The sequence below is a fragment of the Ambystoma mexicanum genome, chromosome 2p (assembly GCF_040938575.1).
Source record: "Ambystoma mexicanum isolate Mex_15411 chromosome 2p, UKY_AmexF1_1, whole genome shotgun sequence".
Lineage (NCBI taxonomy): Eukaryota > Metazoa > Chordata > Amphibia > Caudata > Ambystomatidae > Ambystoma > Ambystoma mexicanum.
In genome coordinates this window covers 1,000,706,395-1,000,728,086 of record NC_090923.1, presented here as the reverse complement: position 1 = coordinate 1,000,728,086, position 21,692 = coordinate 1,000,706,395, and the positions used below count along the sequence as shown (strand labels likewise).

Sequence of the window (21,692 nt, the reverse complement as noted above, 5' to 3'; positions counted from 1 at the left end):
TGCACGTTCTGAATATTCACAAGGCATAATAGGTTCATCCCTCCCCCCCACCCCTCTGTTCTCAAATATTGTGTTGTAATGTATTCCCCTCCCCTGCCCCCAACCTGCCCTGTGAGCGCTTTGAAACAGTATTTTCTTATTGTATAAGCACCTAAAAGCAAACAATAAATAAAATAAATTAGTTTGGTCGGAAGTTTGCTTGTTTTTCAGGTTTCAGAAAAACCTTTTTCGAAAATCCAACTATAGGGGCCAAAGCCCTTTTGCAGTAAGCTCTTCATATTGACTGTAAATCTGATATCCGTGGAAAAAATACAACTTCAAGAATACTGGTAGAGCTCTAGTGGAACCGAAACATTTACCTCTTATCCCAAGGACCACGGCCCAGCGCAAAGTTGGCAGATATGTCCGGAGTCGCACTGACTTCCTTTCTGCCTGACCTCAAAAGTACTAATTTGCATCAGGGAAACAATGGGCTGCAGCTGATGAGCCCTAATGGAAGGAAACCCTCATGAAGTTAACAAGTAGAAAGGGGGAATATGGCTTTCACACCCCGCCAGGGGGTTGGGCCTTGACGAGGGATCTGGGCTGTTCCTGTGCTTGCAATCGAGGACTAAGTCCCTTTTCTATTTCTATGGTGGCAGCCGGAGTAGGTGGTGTGGCGGACAGTAGGATTTGTTTGGTTTAGGGTGTGCAGAGGCAACAGGGAGAGGCCATCTGTTGCCTCCCCACATTTAAAATAAACAAATTGCACAACCTGTGGAAGGGCTTCAGGTGCATGGCACAGTGGGCACAGAATGCATATCTTCGCCCGCTGTACCAGCCACCTGATCTGGCCAATGGCCCTTGCCCGGGTGTGAATAAGCAATCTTGCTTTGAGAGACGAGGGGGAAACTGGAAAATGCCCAATAAAGGAGCAACACAATGGCGCAAACATTAACCCTGCGCCCGCCAGTCATTCCAAGAAAACTGAGAACCACAATCCCGAAGCAGAGCACATCGACACTATCCTTAACAATGATGATTGCCAGACCAGACGACAGTACACCTCCGACAGTGTAAAACATTCAGACGAAACAAGGGTGAGCTACAACAACGATCGCACGATCAGACGTCGGTACGCATCGGAAGACAGTCTAAACTACTCAGACGAAACAGGGCTGAGCAACATCTCATAACCACTAACTGACCCAACAAACACCTGGACCCTGTGCTCATGGAACACACGGGGAAACTCCCACCTGTTCAACGACCCATCACCTGAATTCGATTTGTACCAGATCATCTGCTTACAAGAAACATGGCTCTCTAATACTCCATGCTGTGATGGCTTCCTAGTTTTCCTCAACCCAGCACCAATAAGATCCAAAGGAAGATCATCAGGTCTGTTAACGCTAATCAAGATCGACCCCCGCATGGTCCATACTTCAAACTTCAAATATTTACCCGTGGATACAAAATACAGTCATAAAAATAAAAGGAGGCTCTAACCCTGACTCCTCAAATTTCCATCATGAAAGAAAAATCTCAATTATGAACCTGTATTGAAATCCTGCTGCAATCAACAACGAATCCTTCTTAGATGGTGTCTTCCTAACAATGGATAACCTCATCATCGAGCATGCAAGAATCAAATTCATATTATGCAGCAATCTAAACCTTCACCTATGGCACAAAGACGGACAACCTATCCCAAATGAAAAACTAACAATCCGCGCCAAAAAATGGATAAAAGAAATCCACATCTGTAACCTCCTGCTCATCGATTATCCTACGGACGGGACAAACAAACTTCTACCCACCTGGTCCCGAGGCAATTCGTCCGCCATAATCGACTACATTTACCTCTCAAAAGAATTAGAGATCCACAGTGGAAACAGCTAATATAATTACAACGACAAAGAGCGACCACAACCAGCTAGTCATACATGGACAAAATATTGTACGACAACCCCAGTCCAATCGACCTATTCCACTAGAAGTCTGCACAGCCAGCAGAAAACTGAGTATAACTCAACAAGCAACAATTTCTCTCACAACAAAATTCCTGCAAACCACTGACGATCAGAAATTAAACTATCAATGGTTACTCCAACCCTACTATAAACAAACTAACCAGCAAAACGCGAAGACCCATCGACACTCCTACAACAAGGAGCTCACTGAAAGGAGAAGGGCGCTGAGAAACACTGTGACAACTAAAGAAAAAGAAAGACGGACTATCTCATCAAAGCAAAAGCAGCTAGCCAAAACTATAACAACTGGACTAAAACGCAATGCATGACACTACTACAAGCAGATGCGGAGGCAATTCTAGAAACCTACAAAACGCAGAACCTCAGACCTATGGAATTTGCTGAACAACAACTCAGCACATCAACAAAAACGGACAGGAAATGTGACAGAACAACGTTGGATTCAACACTATACAAACATATACAAAGCCCAGCCCTCAGAAACCGAAAAAGAAACTCGGACACAGAAGACAAAGTGGACAGTAATCTGCAACCACCAAGACATTCTAGACATGATACAAAAACTCAATGTATCCCGTGCTCCAGGCCCTGACAGGACCTCAAACGCGATGATCAAGAAAGATCCACACTCATGGGCTTACCTCATGAGTAACATCATGACACTCATAAAGAAGCTCAACCGGATACCTTTATCATGGAAAACTGCAACCATTGTGCCCATCCATAAACAAGGACCTAGAGACGACCCGACAAATTTCCTCCCAATTGCGCTACTCGACCCCCTAGGGAAGCTGTTTGCATAGATTCTTTTAAAAAACCTCAACAAATGGGCAACTGATGCACAACGATTTTCGATAAGACAAACTGGCTTCACCCCAAATGTGGGCACAAACTGGTCTCTGCCCTCTCCCTAAACCCCACCCCTGGCAGCCTTCCTCAGATTTTTACAGTACGTTCAAGTGTTGAGTCCTCGTGCTGTAGCTCTCGAGCTTTTGCTGCGTTTTCGTGCTTTTTTTCAGGAGATTTTCTCATTTTTCGGTTAAATAGAGCCTCAAGCTCCACCGTGTCTACATCCGATCAACGGGGATCCGTTTCGGAGTTTCTACGCCCCTCAAGGGTGAAGATTTCGTCGAGTTATGCTTTTGGAGGATTCCAGAAGTTCTGAGGCCTACCCCGGTCATGAGAAAGGAAGCTCGACGCCCGGGAAGCTGTTTAGGACCTGCCCTGGATGCCAGCTTCAGAATGTTTTCAAGGAGGACGAGCATTCGTTATGCCTCTACTGTCTCCATGAGGACAAGACACACAAGGAGTAGGACTGCGTGTTTTGTGGGAACATGTCGGAGCGGACCATGAAGGATCGCCACCTCCGTCTTGCCAACTGGCTGGAAGGTAAGAGCCCGCCAGGCGAGAAGAAGAAAAAGAAGTCCGAGCGGTCTTCTAAGTCCTGTGAGGGTGCCTCGGCGACAGGGGCCCAACAAAAGGCTAAGTACCGCGAGTCAGCGGGCACCGGGAGCGCCGAACGGTCGGGCTCCTTGGCTGCCAGGCAGGGTGCATCCTCCCCGGCGCCATCGACCACGAGCCAACGCTCTGGCTCGGGTAAGAGGAAGTCCGAGAACCCGGTGAAGCTTCTGGAGAGGCCCCGGTCGATCTCGAAGATTCCGGCAGAGGGGGAGCGAGGTTCGGACCCTCTCCCCAAGGTGAAGGCCCCAGGCGTACAGAAGGTGACGTTGGCCTTCACCCTGCTAAGACCTCGATTGAGGATGTCGCCGCGGCCCTGGCTCAGCCTGTGGCAGCTACACCAGTGTAGGCGCCCTCAGGAACCAGTCTCCCTGCCACCGCGGAGGGAGTCGTCTTTCAGGCCCATCGAGAAGACCCCCACAAAGTCCTCGTTGGAAAGGGTGGGGGGAGGGGCTGGTGGCCATCGTGGATACGGACACGACCTCTGAACAGGAGTGGAAGAGGCCCAGCCCATCGGGAGGGATCCCGACGAGGGCGACGACAAGAGCGACGGTGTCGCAGACAAGGCTCCTCAAGAGCCCTCTCTCCCGTCGTTTCCGGCGCCGCAGGACACCTCGGCGGCCATTTTGTAAGCCATTCAGTCCTTATGCTCGGAGATAAGGACTAGGTTGCCCCTTCCCCCCGACGGAGGTACCTGAGCCAGACCCGACAGGGGAACCGGAGCCAGGACCTTCGGAGAGTCCACCGCTTAAGAGGACGACGCATCCTAGGCCACCTCTCCCGCCTCTGCGGCCTTCTCTGCCTTCCCCCCGGTCTACTACCCACGGGGATGATACAGGCATGGACATGACTACTACAGGTACGGATGACGACGGAGGCGACGACGGGACGTGTCCCCCGTTACCCCCTGCCCGGGCGTCCCCGCCCGACGAGATTGGATCCTTCCATGCCATGATTTCCAGGGCATCCGAGCTCTTCCAGCTCTGCCCCGAAGAAAAGAAGGAAGGGTTCCTTTACCAACGGCGCGAGGCTAAAAGGAAGACGGTCCTCGCCGTACTGCTTCTTGATGACATCTGGGATGAGGGGCTCGCCCTCCTCAAGAACCCTGCCACGGCGCCTGCAAAGAGGGACGGTACGAGAAGAAGTACCGGGTCCCTGACGCTGCCCCCTTGTGCCTTAGGGCGCAACCTACCCCGGATTCAGTCTTTTCGGCGGCGGCCAAAAAGAAAGCGGGGGGGGCATCGGCCTCGACTTCAACCTCCCTGCCGGACGGCGAGGATAGGAAGCTGGATGCGATGGGACGACGGGTCCTCTCATCTGCAGCGACGACCATCAAGGCGGCCAACGCCCTGGCCATCGTAGCCCGCTACGACAGGGAGTTGTGGTTCAAGATCGCCCCTCTGTTGGATTTCCTGCCGGGCGCCAAGAGGGCTGAGGCCCTGGAAATCTTATAGGAAGGTCAGATTGCTTCGGACCACGCCATTAGGGTGGCTACGGACATCGCCGACACTGGTTTCCGTCAGTTGGGCAACAGCGTTTGCCTGAGACGACGAGGATGGCTCAAGGTGACAGATTTCCGCCAGGATGTACAGACCAAGGTTTTGGACATGCCCTTTGATGGGAACAACCTGTTTGGCAAGGCGGTTGATGAGTCCCTTCAGGCGATCAAGACGGACACAGACACGGCCCGTGCACTGGGTGTGCTCCAACAGCGACGGCCGTCCTTTCGGAGCTACGGCGGCAGACAGGGTGCCTCCAAGGGAGCCGGCAGTAGCTCCTCTACGTACCGTCAAGCGGCAAGATCTTTGTCACAGGAAGCCTACAGGGGACGCGGCAAGTCAGGTGGATCCCGCCGTCGTCGCCAAAGTGGTCAAGGAGGCAAGGCGGCCTCCAAGCAGGATTGAACCGACCGTCTGGTCGGGCCCCCGCCGAAGCACCCCGGTGGGAGGCCGGCTGACGGAGTTCGTCGGCGTGTGGGAGTCCATCTCCACCGACCGTTGGGTGCTGGACGCCCTGGCCCTGGGGCATGCCCTCGAGTTCCAGAAGAAGTGCCCCGGCATTCCTCCCGTGGCCAGGAAGGAAAATCACGTCCCTCAACTGCTGTTGGAAGTAAGGGCGATGCTCAGAAAAGGTGCCATTGAGCTCGTTCCAAAGGGGCTTCGGGGCTCCGGAGTTTACTCAAGGTACTTCCTCGTAAGGAAGAAGACAGGAGGATGGCGTCCCATCCTGGACCTGCGACGACTGAACAGGTACATCAAGGCACAGAAGTTCCGGATGGTCACCCTCCAGCACGTGCTGGGACAGCTGGAGGAGGGCGATTTCCTGTCGTCTTTGGATTTGGAGGATGCGTACTTTCACATCCCTATTCTAAAGAGACACCGAAAGTTCCTCAGGTTCGTGGTCCAAGGGCAGCACTACCAGTTCAAGGCCCTCCCGTTCGGATTAAAATCGGCGCCCAGGGTGTTCACTAAGTGCCTCGCACCGGTGGCAGCGTGGCTGCGCCTACAGGGGATCCACGTCTACCCCTACCTGGATGACTGGCTCATATGGGCATGGACAAGGGAGCTCGCCGTAGAACATACTGCGAAGACCGTCCAGCTGCTCACGGACCTGGGATTCTCCATCAACTTTCCAAAATCCCACCTGGTCCCGTCGCAAGTCACCCTGTTTCTGGGAGCACAGCTCGACACAGTGGTGCGACTGGCCTCTCCGTCGGAGGAAAGGATCAGGACCATCCTGGGAAAGGTGCAACGTCTGCTGGCCACGTCCGTGGCCAGAGTGAGGTCTATCAAGTCCCTCCTCGGAATGATGTCCTTCTGCATTTATCTCGTGCGCCACTGCAGACTTCCGATGCGGCCCTTGCAAGAATTCCTCGACGCCCACTGGATCCAGTCGACGGGCAGCTTTGAGGACAGCATTCTGCTCGACGAAGCATTCCGTCAGGCGATACGATGGTGGGGTTCCCGCTCTCATCTGACGGCGGGAACAGGTTTCTTGGCCCCGGCCCACCAGGTGACGGTGACGACGGATGCCTCCCTGGAAGGTTGGGGAGCGCACACCGGGGATCTCCACGCGAGAGGCCTTTGGCTCCCGGAGGAGAAAACACTCCACATCAACATCTTGGAGCTCCGTGCAGTGTTCCGGGCCCTCAGGTCTTTCCTCCCGTCCCTCAAGGGCAAGGTGGTGAGAATCTTCACCGACAACACCACCACGATGTTTTACATTCGGAAGCAGGGCGGAACCAGATCCCCCTGCCCTATCCAAGGAAGCCCAGGATCTGTGGTATTGGGCCGTCGCTCAAGGGATGTTTCTGGTACCCTTTCATCTGGCAGGGATAAAAAACACCATCACCGACGCTCTCAGCAGAGAGCTGCGCTCGTGCCACGAGTGGGAACTGCGCCAGGGTCAAGTGGATCGACTCTTCCGACGATGGGGCGAACCCCAGATCGATCTCTTCGCGACGGCGGCGAACTCCAAGTGCCGGAGGTTCACCAGCAGGTTTCCCCGGCCGAGGAGCATGGGCGATGCTTTCGCATTCCCCTGGGACGGCCTATTCCTTTATGCGTTCCCGCCGTTGCTGTTGCTACTCCGGCTCGTCAACCAGCTCAAGAGGTCCCGGTGCAGGATGATCCTCGTCGCACCGGTGTGGCAGAGACCGATCTGGTTCCCGGACCTTCTGGACTTGTCAGCGCCCACACCAGTCAAGCTGCCGACGGACGCGGATCTTCTCTCCAGAGAAGGAGGCGCCATTCTTCATCACGAACCAGGGTCGCTGAACTTGCAGGCCTGGCTCCTGCAGCACTAGAGTTTGGAGGATACGACGTCCCGGCCGACTGCAGAGGTTCTTGCAAAGGCCTGGGCATCCTCAACTCTCGTGCTACGGACATAAATGGAATAGGTTCTCTGTCTGGTGCCGTGCACAGAAGATTAACCCTCTGCGGATTACGGCCCCTCAAGTATTGCCGTACCTACTGTCCTTGGCCAAGGCTGGCCTATCTCACGCTTCCATCAAGGTGCATCTGGCTGCCGTCTCACGTTACACCAGAACTACAGGACGGACGTCCTTGTGGTCTCATCGGCTGGTGAAGGAATTTATGAAAGGACTGTTCTGATCATTCCCGCCGGTGAAGGCCCCTGCCCCGGCGTGGGAGCTCAACGTGGTGCTGACTAGGCTCATGGGGGCCCCATTCGAGCCTATGCATTCAGTGCCGTTGAAGTTTCTGTCGTGCAAGACAGCATTCCTCGTGGCCATCGCCTCTGCACGACGAGTGGGAGAGAGCCAGGCCCTAACTTGCAAGCCTCCATACTTGACTTTTCACGACACTAGGGTGGTGCTGAGGACGCACCCCTCCTTCATGCCCAAGGTGCCATCGGACTTCCACCTCAACAAGCCCTTGGTGTTGCCAGTTTTCTTCCCGTCGCCTTCGTCGCCGGCTGAGAGGACTTTGCACTCACTAGATGTAGCTACAGCGCTGAAGTTCTACTTGTACCGCACGAAGAGTTTTCGGAAGACATCACAGCTGTTTGTGAACTTTGGACCTGTGAATCGAGGGCAGGCTCTCTCGAAGACTTCCGTTTCCAGATGGCTCTCCGGCTGCATCATGCACTGTCACCGGTTGGCAAACCGACCGTTGCCAGGCCGTCCGAGAGCCCATTCGACCAGGGCGATCGCTGCTACTACGGCGTTACTGTCTGGTGTGCCCCTGCTCGACCTCTGCAGGGCTGCTACGTGGAGGTCGACGCACACCTTCACGAGATTCTACTGCGTCGACCGGGATTCCAGGGAGAGGAGTCCAGAGTCGGCCAGGCAGTGCTGCGCAATCTGTTCGCCTAAGGTGAGCCTGGTGAGGAGGTAAGAGTTGCTTAATGTTGAGTTGTATTGCTTGATATTGAGCCTTTTGCCGCCTCCCGTGGTTGTGCATGTGTATACTGCTATGTATTCTTCTATTCATGAGCATGTGAATCCATGCCAGACCCCATGCTGGAGAAGAAACTAGTTACTTACCTGTAACTGTTGTTCTCCAGCATGGGTCTAGCATGGATTCACATGCAAACCCTCCCGCCTACCCCTCTGCGGCTCTTCACTTGGTCACACTGCCACTTTACGTGCTACCAAATCTCAGGATGGCTGCTAGGGGTGGGGCTTAGGGAGAGGGCAGTCATTGGCTGGGGGCATTATGACCCAGAGACCAGTGATTGGTTACTACTAAGAAAGAAAGATCAGAAACGAAACTGATACTGATTTTTTTCTATACCGTGGATTCCCGGCCTGACGGGGAATATTCATGAGCATGTGAATCCATGCCAGACCCATGCTGGAGAACAACAGTTACAGGTAAGTAACTTGTTCCTTACTATTAATACAAAGAAGACAAAAATAATGCAACTGAGCAGAACAACCAATAAAAACGAACAACTAAAAATGTATCTAAATGGTAACCAACTAGAAGAAGTAACAACATTCAAGTACCTGGGAATCCTCACAAACCAATCTAAATCCGAAAAAGAATGGACAGCGAAACTAGAACAAAAGATCCAATCTCTGGCAAGACAAGGATGCATGATCCAGCAAAAGTACGGCAAATACTCATTCAAACCCATAACATATTACAAAGTGATTCCAACAATAGTTTATGGCACAGAAGCAATGATAAATGCAACGGGCTATGACTGGACAAAACTAGAAGCCTCCTTCTGGCGCAAGATTCTGCATCTGCCACCATCCTTCCCAATGCCCAGTATCGGACATGAAGTAGCAGTCCAATCCATCAGCTCAATTGTCCTGTGGAAACGCCTAGATCTATACCGCAAGCTGCTCACGGATGAGAAAACACTGGCAATCCAAATCCTAAGGTCTCACCACGGAACCATGAACAACACAATGCTTGCTAAGTGGAAAGGAAATCTTGAACAACTTATGAAGAGAAGAAATCTCCCATGAAATGCTCACACTGCGCCCTCAACATGCAAAAATAAAAATGAGAAACGATTGGCTAAAAACCATCGAAGAAAAAACAAAATACAGTCTGAATATACAGTGTAAGACAGACACAGATCAATCGGTGAACTCCCAGCCTACCTGACCATCTTCCCTGATGCCAAAATGCGATAAATATATCTGAAAATCTGAATGAACACAATACCCACACGCTTCTACCTAGCAAAAACTAGACCAATCCCTCCAACGGAACATTTTTGCCGCTTCTGCTCAGACACGCAGAAGTCGAACGCTTTTCCACTTACTAATGGAATGCAACGATCTCTCCGAACAAAGATCCAGACTTGGTACTTACTATAAGATCAGAGAACAGACGATGGAGACAGAAGAAAGATGGACGTAGATGCTCAATGCCAGATCAAACAAACTCATCTTCACAATAAGCCAATTCTTACAAGAAATACTAAATCTTGACAAACGCGCAATGAACTAAAAGGAATACCCTGCAAAACTGGAGACAAATAAAAAGATTAAAAAAATTAAACAAACATTTAAAAAAAAATAAAAAAATGCCCAAATCCAAACTTTTATCAAAGTAGTAAGAAGGCAATAACTCTGAGCTCTGCAGTACTAGTCGGAGAGTAGGAGAATGAGCTGAAAAGCAGAATGGAGGGATAACATGGTGACTGAAGTTGTTACTTGGACCGGACCTTTTAGAAAATTATACTGCAGCTCTATAGACCTGCAGAGAGGGCCGTACTGTGCGTTATGATTCCTTATAACTTGGTCTCGGACTACAAGCCCCCTCCCTCCTTCCACCCGGTTACTACTCAGTCTGTTGCAAAGGGCATGACTTGCCATTTGCAAATGTGCCCCACTTTTCCATTGGTGCCCTAGACAATTGTATGCCCCAGTCCGGCCCTGGGTGTCAGAAGTTATTTGCTCTTTTTATTACGCAGGGGTATGCATAGGCAAAGTGTATGCATAGGCAAAGTTAGGTTAACATTGAAATTTAACATTTATTAGTGACAAGAGATTTATAAATACTGCTGAATATTGCATTTAAACCATATTTAGTATACAGCTCATGTTTTCATTTGAAAATGTTTGGTAATTACAACGCTAAAAAGACACAGCAAAAATGTATCAAAGCTCACTGTAATTTCCTAACCTGTGGGCTACACAGCATGCATATTATGGATGTCGGTGAGTCATTAAAGGAAGCGTTTTGAGGGGCTACTTGCTGTTTAACATGCCGAGCTGTTTAACGTGCCGAACTATTGCAGCAGCATAAATGGGGGAATGAGATGTGGCGGTGCACAAACGTTATATGTGGAAATTGCAGTGAAAACGAAAAGAAGTTTACTTTCTTGGGGAGTGGGATGGCGTGGGGTTGCACGCCATGCCATGCCACGCCACGCCAGGGACGCTTCGATGGCAACACAGCACACAGAACTTTACGGTTTCAGTTCCATGGGCCGTGTTGAATTGAACTGAATGCAGGGGAGTATATTTTTATGGGTGGCGGCGGTAACTAGAATAGATTAAATTCCTGGCTATAATGACATAGCTGCGTTGGAGGTAAGCCCCACTTAAATTTTTGCAAGCTTTATTCAATCTGCGGGCTACACGAGTTCATATAGCCTGCAGATTGACCAATCTAGTTACTGGAAACCCCACTAGGGTGTTAGTTGCTACAAGGTCTGACAAGGCCTGGAAGCATACATAGAAGCTCTTCAACTGGGCATTTAGTCTGACTTCACACACATGGGAGAATATCTGCTTCCGCAACTTGAACACAAGTCACACTGCAGGAGGGCGAGAATGCCACTGCATGCAAAAACCCTAAGCGAGGGGGAAGGAATACTCACTACTGTGAATGACCTAGAAGCAACAAGCAGGCTGCTATATACCTGGGACTGAAATCAAACAGCAATGTAACAGTGAAGTGGGAGACTCTAAACTTTAGTTGGCGAGCTTGGGGAATCAAAGTTTCCCATAGTAAGGCCAATGTCTATTTCATCCCTTCCCCCTTGGTAACCTTTGTCGTTTCTTGTTCGATTCAGTTTGAGCCTATATATGTTCCTTGTACTCCTAGTCGATCAAGCTTTCAAACGTATACTTTTGTATTTTGCACTGTTGGTCCTACGTCTGTATGAGAAGGTGGTCTGCATTAAGCAGAAGCATGCACCTCTAGTGGGGAACAGCCTGTGCTGTACTGGATGTGTAGCAGTGGAGGTTGTACCAGAGCAAAATGTACACTTATGGGGCTTTGAGAGTTCTGGTGTACTTAGTCTTGGTCCACAGCAATTGAGTAGCAGATTACAATGCTTCATGGAATTAAAAACTATGTCTATCCCCATTGACATGGAGCCAACCAGTTGGCTCCAGATATGACTGAGCATTGGAGATTTAGAGTATGTTTTAGGATGAAGATGGTGGCTGGTCATAAAATAAGCTTCCATATTGTTAACAAAGAACAGCATTAGCGAAGTCACTCTGACACCTGTTTAGTAGGTTTTAGGAAAACCACTTTTGTTCAGGTTCCCAACTGTGTGAGCCCAAGCTGCCATGTCGCTTTATCAGGTGTAAGAGCTGCAGCCAGTCCTCTCTGTTTAGCCAACCTCACCTTGCATGCAGATACTGAAGCCCCAGAACTATAAATGGGGAAACCTGAACTGCAAGCTCTGCAATAAACGAGGAATCCTACACTTCAAATCCCTCTCTGAAAAGCACACATGACGTGGGGCAACTTGTAAACTTCATAGCTTATGGCATTCTGATGGAATTTCCCAAAAAGTTTTCTTTGCATTTTAGTATGCAGCTCTTTATTGATAACGCCAAAGCAAATTAAGTCTCATGCAAGGTGTTATCAGATGCCACCATTTGCTCAGCTTTGCCTGCCACCCCCCCCCCCCCCCCCCAAGAGTACTCCTGCCTGCCCCCATGTGTGATCACCAACACTCTGCTCACCATCCCCAATAACCCCCCTGCTGACCCTGGCTCTGATCTGCCTGCCACCACCTACCCTTTCTAGCCCTGGCCTGCATAGCTCTCCTGCTGCCTTCCCCAGCTCATCTCCGGCCGCCCTAGCTTGCCAACCTTCCCTAGTTTGCCTGGCCCCATCTTGTCCTTGCTTGCTTTAAAAGTTCCAAACATGCCTGTTTAGTGTCTGATGTCAGATTTAGTGTCAAATGTTTAGTAAACGTACGTACACCGTGAATAGAAGTCTTAACTATATTTATGAAGCTTTTGTACTGTGCTTAATCATGCCCACGCTAACTTGTAGCTCAGCAGTATGTTTGTCTGAATTGTGTGTTTCTTAAGCTACCAAATCTAACGCTCGGTCTCCTGATCTTTTTTCTGAAGGCCAGAATTAAGAAGATTATGCAAACTGATGAAGAGATCGGAAAGGTGGCTGCAGCAGTTCCTGTGATCATTTGTATCCTTAACCATTTGTTGCCTGGCTTATGTAGATGTCCCTTTTGAGGGCTTTTTGTTGAATGTAGTCTGTGGAGAGAATTGATAATAATGGCAAGTAGCGCTTTGTCAATTAAAGGGGCACATCCAGAATAATTAATTTCCGACGTGTGGGTTTAGCAGTTCTCTCGTTTGATGGAGGGCTAGTTGATTATGGTGCTTAATTGAAGTTTGTTTACTTGGAGTATGTGGTAGTTGGATGCGTTTCTTGGATCCTTCTTTCCTTCCCTGCTGCTTTCCCCTTTCATCCTGCTCTCACACTTCCATGCGCTTCAGCCCCATGTCTGCCTAGACAAAGCAACACTGGGGTCTTCATGCACAACATTCTTCCGTAGTCATGTACACCACTAGTGGAGAGAAAATTGACTATCTTGACGAGCGTGCAAACAGAAATTAAAACATAGTCACTTACCGACAGACTGCCACCAGATTGATGTGGATATAAATTGAGCATCTAAACGCATGTTCTCCAGCATGGGGTCTGGCATGGATTCACATGCTCATGAATATTCCCCGTCGTCAGGCTGGGAATCCTCGGTAAAGAAAAAATCAGTATCAGTTTCGTTTCTGATCTGTCTTTCGTAGTAGTAACCAATCACTGATCTCTGCGTCATACTGACCACAGCCAATGACTGCCCTCTACCTAAGCCCCGCCTCTGGCAGCCATCTTCAGATTTTTACCGCACGTTCAAGTGTTGGGATCCTCGTGCTATTGCTCTCGAGCGTTAGTGCTTTTTTCACGTTTTTTTCTCAGAAAAATGTCTCTTTTTTCGGTCAAAAGAGCCTCAAGCTCCACCGTTTCTTCATCCGATTAACGGGGACCCGTGTCGGATTCGTCTACGCCCCTCAAGGGTGAAGATTTCGTCGAGCCACGCTTTTGGAGGACTCCAGAAGTTTCTCAGGCCCATCTCGGACATGGCCCAGGAGAAGGGAAGCTCGACACCCGGAAAGCTGTTCAGGGTCTGCCCTGGATGCCAGCTTCAGAATGTCTTTTAAGGAGGACGAACCCTTCCTTTGCCTTTACTGCCTACATGAGGACAAGACGCACGTGGAGAAGGACCGTGCGTTTTGCGGCAATATGTTGGAGCGGACCATGAAGGACCGCCATCAACGTCTCGCCAACTGGCTGGAAGGAAAGAGCCCGTCAGGCGAGAAGAAGTAGTCTGAGCGGTCTTCTAAGACCTTTGAGGGCGCCCCGGCGACGGGGGTCCAACAGAAGGCCAAGCACCGTGAGTCCGCTGGCACCGGGAGCACCGAACGGTCGGGCTCTACGGGCGCCAGGCAGGGCGCATCCTCCCCGGCGCCATCAACCACGAGCCAACGCTCTGGCTCGGGTAAGAAGAAGGCCGAGCACCCGGCGAAGCTCCTGGAGAGACCCCGGTCGAGCTCGAAGGCCCCATCGGAGGGGGAGCGAGGCGGTGACCCTCCCCCCAAGGAGAAGGCGGTGAGCGCACCTAAGGTGGTGAAAGCCTTAATCCACCCGGCCAAGGCCTCGATCGAGACAGTCGCGGCGGCCCTGGCTCAGCCTGTGGAGGCTACACCAGTGTTGGTGACCTCGGGGCCCAGAGTCTCCCTGCCACCGCGGAGGGAGTCCTCTTTCATGCCCATCGACAGGACCCACGTGAAACCTCCGACGGGGAAGAAAAAGGGGGGGCAGGAGGTTGTCGTGGATTCGGCCTCAACCTCTGAGGAGGACCTGATCGAAGTCTTAAGCCACGGCGTTGGCGTGGAAGAAGACCAGCCCGTCGGGAGGGACCCCGACGTAGGAGACGACGAGAACGTCGAGGGTGCCGACGGGGCTCCTGACCGCCCGTCGGACTTCCCCCAACCAGTGCCGCAAGACAACTCGGCGGCCATTTTGTTGGCTATACAGTCCTTATGCTCGGAGAGAAGGACGAGACTGCCGTTACCACCAACGGAGGAACCGCTCCCGATGGGGGACCCGGAGCCAGGCCTTTCTGGGAGCCCTCCCCCTAAGAGAAGGATTCATCCTCCACCTCCTTTTCAGCCATCGCGCCCTGTTCAGCCCTCCTCCCAGTCCACGACACGTGGGGATGATACGGGGACTGACACGGCCGCGACGGGTACAGACGAGGTTTACGACGAGGATCTCCCGTCGTCACCTCCCACCCGGGCTTCCCCGCCCGACGAGATTGGATCGTTTCACTCCATGATCGCCAGGGCATCCGAGCTTTTCCAGCTCTGCCTGGAAGAGAAGAAGGAAGGTTTTCTTTATCAACGGCGCGAGACCAAGAGGAAGACGGTCCTCGCTGTACCTCTACTGGATGATATTTGGGATGAGGGCCTCGCTCTCCTCAAGAACCCATCCACGACGCCGGCTAGAAGGGATCGGTACGAGAAGAAGTACCGGGTCCCGGACGCGGCCCCCTTGTGCCTTCGGGCACAGCCGACCCCGGACTCGGTCGACTCTGCGGCGGCCAGGAAGAAAGCGGTGGGGGGGGCGCGGCCTCTACGTCTACCTCCCCGCTGGACGGCGAGGGAAAGAAATTAGACACGATGGGACGCAGAGTCGTCTCGTCAGCAATGACGACGATTAAGGCGGCCAGCGCCTTGGCTATCGTAGCCCGCTACGACAGGGAGTTGTGGTACAAACTGGCCCCCCTGCTGGACTTCCTACCAGACGACGAGGGCGGAAGCCCTAGAGATCTTGCAGGAAGGAGAGGTGGCGTCGGACCACGCCATTACGATTGCGACGGACATCGCTGACACTGGATTTCGCCAGTTGGGCAACGGCGTGCGCCTTAGGCGGCGTGGATGGCTCAGGGCTACTGACTTCCGTCAGGACGTGTAGACCAGAGTCTTGGACATGCCGTTCGACGGAAACAACCTGTTTGGGAAAACAGTGGACGATTCCCTTCAAGCCATCAAGGCGGACACGGAGACGGCCTGGGCTCTTGGGGTTCTCCAGCAACGGCGGCCGCCCTTTCGGAGCGGCGGAGGCAAACAGGGTGCCTCCAAAGGTTCCAGCGGCGGATTTTCCACCTACCGTCAAGCGGCCCGTTCGTCGTCACAGGAAGCTTACAGGGGACGAGTCAAGTCGGGCGGACCCCGCCGTCGTCGCCAAGGAGGACAAGGCGGCAAAGCCTCGTCGAAGCAGGACTGAACCGGCCGTGGGGTTGGGCCCCCACCGAAGCACCCCGGTGGGAGGCCGGCTGGCGAGCTTCGTCAGCGTGTGGGAGTCCATATCCACCGACCGTTGGGTGCTGGACGTCCTAGCTCAGGGTCACGCGCTCAAGTTTTTAGAGGTGCCCGCGCATCCCCCCCCCCTGTGGCCAGGAAAGAACATCACGTCCCTCAACTTCTCTTGGAGGTAAAGGCGATGCTCAAAAAGGGCGCCATCGAGCTCATCCCAAAGAGGCATCGGGGCTCCGGAGTTTACTCGAGATACTTCCTCGTGAAGAAGAAGACTGGAGGATGGCGTCCCATCCTGGACCTACGACGACTGAACAAATTCATCACGACTGACTCATCCGAGCAAAGACGAAGGAGCTCGCCGTGGAGCACACGGCAAGGACCGTCCAACTACTCACGGACCTGGGATTCTCCATAAACTACGCCAAGTCCCACATGGTGCCTGCGCAAGACGCACTGTTTCTGGGAGCGAAGCTCGACAGTGTCGCTTCTGGCCTCTCCGTCGGAGGAAAGGACGAGGGCCATCTTGGACAAGGTGCAGCGGATGCTGGCTGCGGACGCGGCCAGGGTAAGGTTCATCAAGTCCCTCCTCGGAATGATGTCGTCTTGCATTTATCTCATCCGCCTGTGCAGGCTCCGGATGCGCCCGTTGCAGGAGTTCCTGGACACGCGTTGGATCCAGACGACGGGCAGCTTCGAGGAGAGGATCACACTCGACGAGAGTTTCCGACGAGCGATCCGGTGGTGGGGCACCCACGCGCTTCTGACGGCGGGCATGGACTTCCAGACCCCCGGCCACCAGGAGACAGTGACCATGGATGCCTCCCTGGAAGGGTGGGGAGCGCACACCGAAAATCTGCACGCGAGAGGCCTTTGGCTTCCGATGGAAAAGTCCCTCCATATCAACGTCCTGGAGCTCCGTGCAGTGTTTCGGGCCCTCCGGTCCTTTCTTCCGTCCCTCAAGGGCAAGGTGGTGAGGATCTTCACCGACAACACCACCACCATGTTCTGCATCAGGAAGCGGGGCGGTACCAGATCCCCAGCCCTGTCCAAGGAGGCGCAGGATCTGTGGCATTGGCCGTCGCCCAAGGAATGTTTCTGGTGACGTTTCATCTGGCAGGGATAAAAAACACCATCGTCGACTCGCTCAGCAGAGAGCTGCGCTCGTGCCACGAGTGGGAACTACGACAGGATCTAGTGGACCGCCTCTTCCGACGGTGGGGCACTCCCCAGATCGATCTGTTCGCGACGGCGACGAACTCCAAGTGCCGGAGGTTCGCCAGCAGGTTTCCCCAGCCGAGGAGCATGGGCGATGCTTTCTCGTTCCCCTGGGAGGGCCTGTTTCTATACGCGTTCCCTCCATTGCCATTGCTGATCCGGCTCATCAACCAGCTCAAGAGGTCACGGTGCAGGATGATCCTCGTCGCACCTGCGTGGCCGAGGCAGATATGGTTCCCGGACCTTCTGGACTTGTCAGCGTCCCCGTCAATCAAGCTGCCAGTGGACGCGGATCTTCTCTCCAGGGAAGGAGGCGCCATCCTCCATCACGACCCGAAGTCGCTGAACTTGCAGGCCTGGCTCCTGCAGCGTTAGAGTTTGGAGGATACGACATACCGGCCGACTGCAGAGAGGTTCTTGCAAAGGCCAGGGCGTCCTCAACTCTTAAATGCTATGGACACAAATGGAAGAGGTTCTCTGCCTGGTGCCACGCACAGAAGATTAACCCTCTACGGATTACGGCTCCCCAGGTACTGCCGTACCTTCTAACGCTTGCCAAGGCTGGACTGGCGCACGCGTCCATCAAGATTCATCTTGCTGCGATCTCCCGATACACCAGAACCACGGGACGGACGTCTTTGTGGTCTCATCGTCTGGTGAAAGAATTCATGAAGGGACTGTTCAGATCGTTCCCGCCGGTGAAGGCCCCAGCCCTGGCGTGGGAGCTCAACGTGGTGCTGACCAAGCTCATGGGACCTCCGTTCGAGCCTCTGCACTCGGCTCCGTTGAAGTTCTTGTTGTGGAAAACAGCGTTTCTTGTGGCCATCACCTCCGCACGAAGAGTGGGAGAGATCCAGGCCCTTTCCTGCAAGCCCCCGTACTTGACTTTTCACGACACGAGGGTAGTGCTCAGGACGCACCCCTCCTTCATGCCCAAGGTGCCGTCGGACTTCCACCTCAACGAACCCTTGGTGTTGCCTGTTTTCTTCCCGTCGCCTTTGTCGCCGGCCGAAAGGACTTTGCACTCGCTGGATGTTCTAGAGCGCTGAAGTGTTTTCGGAAGACGTCACAACTTTTTGTGAACTTTGGACCTGTCAATCAGGGGAAGGCTCTCTCAAAGGCCTCCATTTCCAGATGACTCTCCTGCTGTATCATGTACTGTTATCGGTTGGCAAACCGACCGCTGCCTGGCCGTCCGAGAGCCCATTCCACCAGAGCGATCGCAGCTACCACGGCGTTCCTATCTGGTGTGCCCTTGCTAGACATCTGCAGCGCTGCTATGTGGAGGTCGACGCACACCTTCACGAAATTCTACTGCGTCGATCGGGATTCCAGGGAGGAGTGCAGGGTCGGCCAAGCAGTGCTGCGCAACCTGTTCGCCTAAGGTGAGCCTGATGAGGAGGTAAGAATTGCTTAATTTTGGGTTTTATGTAATGCTTAATGTTGAGCCTTTGCCACCTCCCGTGGTTGTGCATGTGTGTACTGCTATGTATTCTTTATTCATGAGCATGTGAATCCATGCCAGACCCCATGCTGGAGAAGGAACAAGTTACTTACCTGTAACTGTTGTTCTCCAGCATGGGTCTGGCATGGATTCACATGCGAACCCTCCCGCCTACCCCTCTGCGGCTCTTCACTTGGTCATACTGCCACTTCACGTGCTACCAAATCTGAAGATGGCTGCCAGAGGCGGGGCTTAGGTAGAGGGCAGTCATTGGCTGTGGTCAGTATGACGCAGAGATCAGTGATTGGTTACTACTACGAAAGACAGATCAGAAACAAAACTGATACTGATTTTTTTCTTTACCGAGGATTCCCAGCCTGACGACGGGAAATATTCATGAGCATGTGAATCCATGCCAGACCCATGCTGGAGAACAACAGTTACAGGTAAGTAACTTGTTCCTACTGTGACACTAGCGCTTTGTTACATAACCCATTTGACCACTGTAATCCCTGGATACACTTCCTCTTCCCCGCCAACACCCCACACTCACCCTCTCCTCCTTTCCACATACTCCTCTGTGCTGCTTCGAGACCCAGCCCTCCAAGGGGCACAGTACCCCCTTACAGGGCCCCCTCTTGCTTTTACTCTACCAATTGGTCTTGCATGGATTCACACGCTCATAATAATTCCCTGTTGTCAGGTTGGGAATCCTCCGTATAAAGAAAGCTGTTTCGCTTTAGACTGAAACTGTTCTTCATTATAGCCAATCATTGCCCTTTGGGTCATACTGCCCCATCCCACGACACTTGTCGCCCTAAGCTGCATCCCTGGTGGCCATATTAGACATTACCAAACATTTAAAGTGTTTGAGTCCTTGTGATTTGCTAATCTGTGGATTATTTGCTGCGTCTTGACTGCTTTTGAGGTTTGTTTCTTCAACTGTGTCGGGCAGTGACTACCGACAGCAGGGACCCATTGTCGGCAAAGATTGTCTTTTCATCGTTGGCTCTTCTCTCTGTGACTCCAGAAGGGCCCGTCTTTGGCCTATATCTCACCTTGACCATGTCTAATGTGGCGAATAAGAGTCTCTTCAGGGCCTGCGAGTCCTGTGGCCGGAAGAACATTTTCATTGAGTATCAGTCCCTTGGTGCCTTTGTCTATACTCTGACACAACGTGGAAAAATGCAACATCAGGTGTGTTTTTTCATCAAAGACCATTAAGGATTGCAACCAGAGGCTAGTGGCTTGGCTTGGGAGAAGGCCTCTGACGCGGTCTCTGGGCAGTGTCATTCCACGTCCTGGACTGGCAGGTCCCATGAGAGTACTCCCTCTGGAACAAAGAGGGGTCTAGTTCCTTTGAGGATGCTTCTTCTGGGGAGATCCAAAGGAAGCCAAAAATCTGATCCATCGATTCCCTCAATGGTCGCTGTGGCTGCGGGACCAAGCTCGGGAAAGGGTCGGCCTCGGTTGCCATCTCCGTCGACGGTTGGCATGCTGGTTGTTTGGTGCCCTCTGCCTGCGAGGAAGTCCTTGACTACATTGAAACGCAAGTCATCGATCAAATCTTGTAGAGGACCGTCGGCTGCTCCTCCATCAGTGACGTGGGCCCAGTCGACGAGAACCCCATCCACTAGGACTTTCCTCTTCATCAACTATCAAGACCACTGCACTGTCGACAACCGCCTCGTCCACAAGTCTTTTCAATAACCTAGTCTACAAAATCAGGATTTGTTCCATTGTTGACGAAAAATTCAGTAATGACTGTCTCCAATTTCACAGCGACCACTACGAGAGTCTCTCTGCCTCTGAGGCCTCTGGTGGCGGTCCCGACCCCGACCTAATCTTCAACTGTGCCTGTGGCCTCCTTGCCGCAGGATTCGGGTAGATTGTGGGACCTGCTTGCACCTATGGATTTCCTTCCAAGACCTACCAATGGGTCTCCTGGTTTTCTGTGGGATCCCTGAGGATCTCTGCATATTTACACCAGTTCAGTGTATGATCTTCCAGAAGATTTCTATTCAGACCATGAGGGAGGAAAGGGACCCATGTCTCGGGAAGGATCACTGTTTCGTGAGCCATTCCAGCTGTTGGCCCCTCCAAGGGTTTCAGTCCAGCTCCTGCCCAGGCTGCACCAAGGGATGCATCTCTGTACATCCTGACCACCCTTCATACATCGGTGGTGGAAATTCAACGCGGCTGCCGGCTGCTCCCATGCTTGGTCCAGCCAGGATACCCAGGCCACCTAGACATCGGCCGTTGTTGCCCCGCAGGGCGTTTGTCACCACAGAATCGGGGCTTTCCCCCGATGGAAGAGGAACCAATTTGCACAGACACTCATACCACTGTGACTCACACTGATGAGTGTGAGGATGTAACATTTCCACAAAACCGCCCTAGACAGGATGGCCACTCGACGCCGAGCTCTCCAACCCGTCCGTCTGCCCAACACCCACTCTCCAAGAACCAACCCCTTTTCCCCCCTCCCGAGAACTTTGTTCTGCTCTTTTAACCCTATTTGAGTGAGAGTTCCTCAAACTACTATCTCACAGCCAACCTTTCTGCTCACCACTCGACCCTTGTCCCCCCTCACCTCAAAGAAATCTTCACCTCCACTTGCGCAGGAAAACTAGAGCGGTATATTCTTAACGACTCCCTCACATCCGGCAACTTCTCAGAATCCTTCAAAACTTCGCATGCCAAACCTTCTTAAAAAAGCATCTCTAGACACTCTCCTACCAATCAACTACAGGCACTCCCCCCAACACCAGATTCCTGGTTAAACTCATCGACTGCACTGCATAATCGCAGCTCAATGGTTTAGTGAAATGTAACAGTCTTCTAGACTTCTAGACCCCATGCAATCAGGTTTCCGTCTGCGCCACGGGCCAGAGACCACGCTGATCTCTATCTGGGTTGACCTCAGTCACAGCAGACTCTGAAAGATGTACAGCATTTGTTCTTCTTGACTTCTCTGCAGCGTTTGATACCATAAACCACATGATCCTTTTTTACAGACTGCACTCCC

At 52.4% G+C, this 21,692-nt stretch overlaps 1 protein-coding gene across 1 annotated transcript in view; it reads left to right on the top strand.

Moving 5' to 3' along the window:
• DRAP1 (DR1 associated protein 1) overlaps positions 1-21,692 on the top strand; it is a 245,443-nt gene that overhangs the window by 79,029 nt on the left and 144,722 nt on the right. The window contains exon 2 of the mRNA XM_069644811.1: positions 12,739-12,811. Coding sequence (XP_069500912.1) covers positions 12,739-12,811 — 73 coding nt within the window. The remainder of the gene's footprint in view (positions 1-12,738; positions 12,812-21,692) is intronic.